The sequence below is a fragment of the Pseudoliparis swirei genome, chromosome 7 (assembly GCF_029220125.1).
Source record: "Pseudoliparis swirei isolate HS2019 ecotype Mariana Trench chromosome 7, NWPU_hadal_v1, whole genome shotgun sequence".
Classification (NCBI taxonomy): domain Eukaryota; kingdom Metazoa; phylum Chordata; class Actinopteri; order Perciformes; family Liparidae; genus Pseudoliparis; species Pseudoliparis swirei.
The window spans coordinates 1,874,220-1,880,541 of NC_079394.1; the positions used below are offsets into that span (position 1 = coordinate 1,874,220).

At 43.9% G+C, this 6,322-nt stretch overlaps 1 protein-coding gene across 1 annotated transcript; it reads right to left on the reverse strand.

Moving 5' to 3' along the window:
* Positions 1-283: 283 nt before the first annotated feature.
* Positions 284-3,046, reverse strand: ela3l (elastase 3 like). The gene is made up of 8 exons (XM_056418923.1): positions 2,992-3,046; positions 2,705-2,793; positions 2,440-2,537; positions 2,137-2,264; positions 1,623-1,760; positions 1,248-1,393; positions 443-595; positions 284-331 (listed from the first exon to the last, which is right to left on the reverse strand). Exons 1-8 carry the CDS (start codon positions 3,029-3,031, stop codon positions 314-316), a joined length of 810 nt encoding a protein of 269 aa, XP_056274898.1. The 5' UTR covers positions 3,032-3,046; the 3' UTR covers positions 284-313.
* Between the last annotated feature and the right edge of the window lie 3,276 nt (positions 3,047-6,322).

A 6,322-nucleotide genomic window follows, 5' to 3' on the forward strand; every position in this document is an offset into this window, starting at 1 on the left:
CTGCTTGTTTTAAGTGTTTAAGTTTGAAGCTTTAAGTGTTTCACATCTGTCGGTGCTGTATTTGCAGAACCATTGGTCATTCTGCACAGTATCCTCATTTGGAAAGCTGTCAGAACCAATTTCATATTATTAGTGAGTGAGGACACCTGCTGGATATTTGTTGACATTGTTTCTTTTTCCAACCAGAGTATTGGTACATAGCATTTAGGATTCATTCACTATTCTTCTGGATGGAGGTTAATCAGATGTGGGTATCCAAACAGACAACAACAAGACGGTTTGCTGGATATCTTTTATTGTCACTTCATATTTTCTAGTTGTTAATCATAACCTGAAAAAACAAATATTTATTCATTAGAGAAAAATGTAAACAGCGAAACAGTCAAGAGGAGGTGCTTCCCCCCCCCAAAATAAAGAACATCCATGTGCGTGTCCCTCTCACCTGGTCGATCCAGTCGTTGAAAGCTGACACTCTGGTGAAGACGGTGGGTTTGTTCTTGTAGTTGCAGCCGAGGCCAGAGACAAAGCTGGCGATGCCGTGGACCTCCCAGGTTCCCTCTGTGTTCTGACAGTTCAGAGGGCCACCGGAGTCGCCCTGGACACAGAGAGGAGGACGGCTTATGTTTTATGCATTTGGTGTCGCTGCTGGGAGACCGGCAAGGCACAACTATGAGAATCACAACCAGAATCAATGTTTCACCAAGGACAATGGGGACGCATCACACAGCCGTCACACTATTTGGCAGCAAGATAACTAATCTTTCCCTATTGTTGGAGCTATTAAATTTGACATTTGTATTTAGGTTATATTGTAAAGTAATATTGATTATTTAGGTTATATTTTTATATGTTAGTTGTGATTTAGTTTAATATATCTAGTTTTAGGATTCACTGATTGGGTAACACTGGGCACCTGTGTTTATATGTAGAGGTGGGGAGGCACAGGACCAGCATGCACCTGGGTGGCTGATGTTTTTTTTACCACAGCATCAGAGAGGAAGTGTCAACATTTTGTTTGTTCTTTTTTGTTGGTTTAAGAAATAAATGATCAGAATAATAACAGGCGGAAATGGACATTACTTTCTTTTGCATGCGTCAACACCGAAACCCACGGAGCATCAGTGGCGGCTTGATTTATAGTTTTGTTTGAAGTTGAAGGACAAATAGCCACTACACCTATGATTTGACATTTGTATTTATTCCAATTCCAATCTGCTTCACGACATACACACACACACACCACTTACATTGCACCCGGCCACGATTCCATCCCCACCGGCACACACCATGGTCGTCCTGACCGCGATGCCCCACCAGCCAGGCTGGGAGCAGGTAGCATGGTCAGCCACAGGCATCAAAGCCTGCTGCAGATTTTCAGCTATGGGGCCTCCGGCTAAAACACACAGGTGGTCCGTTACTGCACCCTCATCCACATTCACCAGACACCTTTCAAATCTGCTATACAGCATTTCCCCCAGCGCCAAACTCAGTCCGACCCAAATTTTCAATTTCGGAGTCATCCTACCCCCGGAAAGGATTCATCTAAAATCTCAAGCATGTCGTTTTCATCCCACCTTTTCCATGGGGAACCAAGACCACGCCCACTAAACACAGCGCCTTACTGTAGAGCCTGCCCCACCCGGTGACGTAGCAGGGGTAGAGGTTGGACAGCACGGTGCCAGCAGCAGGGATGCATGCCAGCTGCACCTGGTCGCTCAAAGTTACAGGCTCCGACAGCTTGATCAGGGCGATGTCGTTTCTGCAAGAAAGACAAAAAGAAGGAGAAAGTCATTATTTATGTATTGTACATTTAAATAAATTACCTCCATGGCTAATCTGAATTCTCTAATCTCCCACTGTGAAGACCGTCTGACTGCATTTGCGCACACCACTACGGTTAAAGCGGTCCATTCTTATTTATGTTGTCTCACACATTTTATTATCTGTGGAGAAGAATGAGATGCATGACATTGGAGAACTCGTGTCGGAGGCATGCGCTGGAATAAAGGGAATAAATAGAATGTGAGCGTCAACCCACTTTGTCACCTTAACACACAAGAGATGAGATTATGATGTCCTGCACGTTGTGGCGTGCGACTCTGACTGCTTTGCGCTGCACGCTGACGCTCGTCTTACCCAAACCCACAAAGATCTGGTTCCATTTCTCATGCACGATCATCTTCTCGGGCAGGATGGCCTTGGAGCCGGCCTCTTCCCCCAGCAGGTTGTGTTTGCCCACGAACACTCTGTAGGAGAGCTTGGCGCTGGGGGGAGAGAACAGCTTTTAGAGTGAATGCTCTGATTGTCTTTTCTTTCAGGGTTATATCGGGTTAAGAAGCACAGAATAAGTCCAGTATTTAACAGAAGATCTGTGCGTATGTGATGTCGTGGTCGGCATTAGTTTAGTTGTGTTTCTTTGTCCCTCAGCTGTGTTCCTACTTGATGCAGTGAGCAGCAGTCATGACCCAGTTGGCAGCAATCAGAGATCCCCCACATGTGTGCCTCCACACGCCATCCCTCTCGTACTGCAGAGAGATCTGGACGCCAAACAGGACAACGCAAAGCATTCAGGCGGGTTGCGGGTGTATAGATGTTTGTTGACATCATTTAATTGCAGAATTTCCTGGGTTTGTCTCCGAAGCAGATGCCAAACCCAAAAGGTTTGCCGATGAATCCAAACACATCAACAGACGTGTCGGCGTACCTGCCAGGGCCAGCTGTGGGGCTTGGCATCGACTCCGTTAACCACACGGGGAGTCAGGGGCTCGATGGGTGGGGTGCCACACCCAAGGACTGGAGGAGGAGGAGACACACGTGAGAGTGATGACTGATGAGATGGAGATTATTGACATGACTTTAGGATCTTACATTTGGCACAAACAGACGGCGTAAAGAATCGGACACTTCTCGCTCCCCGTGTGGGAATCGGCTCGCACATTCACTCTCTCACACAAACGTGCAACCACACGGAAACAATCACAGAGTTCTTACCGCTAGCAATGAGCACTGAGGCCAGCACGATGGGGATCATGTTGATGGATGCTTCTGTTCAGGCACAGCGGGACCAACGCGCTCATTTAAACTTTCTACCACAGGCGACGCCCAGGCCCAATGCGGCGACACACACTCCTATTGGTCTGTCACGGCCTCTGGCGATGAAGCTGGACCAATGGCAGTGAGGGTCAGGTTAGGTGTCTGAAAAACACACACAGGTGTATTCTTTTGAACATTTCACACGACCTTCATGGAGAGCGACAGTGTGTGCTCTGTACGCACATGTGTATTCACAAGGGTTCACTTATATATGCATATTTATGACGTGTTCTGTATGTCTGACGATTGTTGACACATACCAGACAGCCGTTGTGTTCAGTTGTTGAACTCACCTTCACTCCTTTCCAGGACTCTTTCCTGAAACCTTGGAATTAAATGCTTGCGTAACAGCATGGGAAGCCAACATCTGGATGACCGGTACTGACCTGTTTTCCTCCGAAATGCAAAACAAAAATCCAACTGAGGCGTTACTACGATAAATAACCAGGACAATGAGCAGACGATGGTGTCACTGGTGCAGAACATATCGATAGACACGCCACAATCTTTTGACACCGTACAACAGACACGGGTCTGCAGGGGATTCTGCAGCGCCAGGAATGTGAGACATGTTGTATGACCGACCACACGTATGATCAAAGTCATCACTCAGTATATTCAAACATCCGTAGCATTGTTCTATGCAGTGAATGTGTTGTTGTAAAGTATATATCCTGAGGTTGTTATGATGACTGGAATGATTTCTAAGCCATGGAGGACGCTGACACCGTTCCTGCGTGTGCAGGCCTGAAGTGACTCGGCACGCAGACTGTGTCAATCTGTCAAAGGCTGGTGAAACGACGTGGCGCCATAAAGGTCAGGGGTCACGGTGCAGTAAACAGGTGGAGTTAGTAGAAGAAATGGCGAGGAATAGTCGTGATGAACACAAAAAGCTTGAACTTGGAATTATTTTCAAGGTGTTTCTGATGAGACACAAATCAGGCCAAACATTGTTTAGTTACAGGAGCTTTATCACTGCTCTGTGGCCCCTTTAAACAACTGATATTTATTTCATTTCAAAACAACTTTTTCATTAGACTTGTTCAGACCAGACTGGAACTTTTGATCGTGAATCAATTAGTTTCCCAATTGACCACTAGATGGGACAATTTATCTGTTTAGTCACCGACGCGAGTTGAATTCTTTCACAAAAGCAAAAATCATGATCAGTCATTTAGAAAATCAGTTTTCAATCCAACTGTGTTTTAGCATCCTTAAAGGAGAACAGACACAACTTTGACATTGCAAATGATAGGAAGAGACTCATACAGATATTACCTTATGACATGACAGCTAAATCTATAACACAACAGTGTTGTTTTTAAAGTTCTGTTTCAAAGTTGGTTTAGAAATAGTTTACAGATTGAAGAAAAAAACACGACAGGAACAAGGACAAGCTGAAACGTACTTGGCTTGTTCTTGGGGGTGTATTTGTGCGTCTAAATGTGTGTGTGTGTGTGTGTGTGTGTGAAAGCATCCCTGCCGTGCGTGTGAACGTCTCCACGGCGAGGATATGCAATTAACTGCCAGCTAATTAAAATAAAACAGTCAACGGATTACAGGCCGGTGTCCAGAAGATATGCCTCCCTCTCACTCCCTGTATTCAAATAATATATTAAAGGGAGGGGTCTTATGTTGTATTATTATGACTAAATTACTCAGGGGAAAAAAGATAGAAACAGATAAGTAAATGATCTAAGTGAATACCAATCTGAGCTGAAATACCACCAACCCTCATATACAGGTAAAAACCTTTTATCTCCAAAATCTGCATCTTACAACTGAGATATGTTTCTACGCCGTCAGATACAGTCAGCCTGAAAAATACTTCCTGCACAATATTTCTCGTGGCCCTAACTATCGCCAAGGAAACAATCCTCATGTACTGGAAATCAAGGAATAACACACATCACACACTGGAAAATGTCATTTACAACACAGCAGAACACACATCAGGTCATCACTCCCTATGTTTGTACAAACGTAACACCACTCATCTTATTGATTAGTTAATTCATCTTAATTCATTTTATTTTTTTATTTTTTCCCCTTGCCTGGAAACCAATTCAATTCCACGTACATGCATACAGCCGACGCTCATACATATACATCATGCCTTCATCCATGTATTTAGTTTCTTTAAATAAAAAATTAAATAATATAATTTTTAAAAAGCTCACACATGTACACATGCATTCTTCTTTATTTCTTTTTCTTTTTTTCTTTTTTCTTTTTCTCAATACTCTGACTTTATGAAGTCGTGTCCACTGTTTCGTCGTTCTCTAGGTGTTATGTCTATGTATTGTCTTTTGTCTTATAATTAAACAAATTTTAAAAAGATCCCGCCTGTCATTGTGAGAGGAGGCGTACCGTCTCCTGAGCGAAGCAGAACACCTCGTCAGCTGAAAGCCCCTCTGGGGTTCGTAACAGGTCAACTTCAGCTGCTGCTGAACTCTGACTGACATCATGTGAGCTTCGTGGTTGTTTGGTATCGCTGTGGCTCGGTAAACATCGCACTTGGCCATTGCTATTACCCACGTGGTGTAAAGGAGAAAGATTTTTGCCATATTGCATCAATATTATTCTGGCAGCACACTGCTGCGTGGCTTTCGTCAGCCTTGTGGTTTTTAAGTAATTACCCTCGCATTCCTCTTTGTATCAAACAATACCACCACTGTATTTAGCATGCCTAAGCACAGCATGCAGGATCTTTTGTGGCATTAGCATAATAGTTTAGCCCATTCCTCAAGTCAATATTGATAAGCTTTTTTTTAAAACTTTGAATAATAGACAGCTGTATTTTCCAGCAATGTGTTTTTAATCTGTCGGGCTGAAGTAAATCCAAATCTCGGCTGCCTGCCGCTGATTTGCTTTCCTCGTGATCCTTCCTGATGTTGACGGATGGTCGTCTCTGCCTTTGCTTTCGGTTGTTGGCACACATGTTCATTTCATTTAGATGTCTTTGTTTACTGTGGTTTCCCTTCACTTCAATGATTACCAACATTTTTGGCTGATCATCATCTTGTATAGACTCCCATGCTGGGAAATACTGATTTAATTAAAAAACATCCGGACCCAACAGGTATTCTTACAGGTCTTGTACGTACTTGCCAGGTTTTCCATTTCCTACATGTTGAGTGGGAAAGTCCTCGTGGGAATGGTGCAGCCCTTCTTACCACATAGTGCCAGAGTGTGTGAGGACATGCTTTCTGCCTAAATGCATTATTTA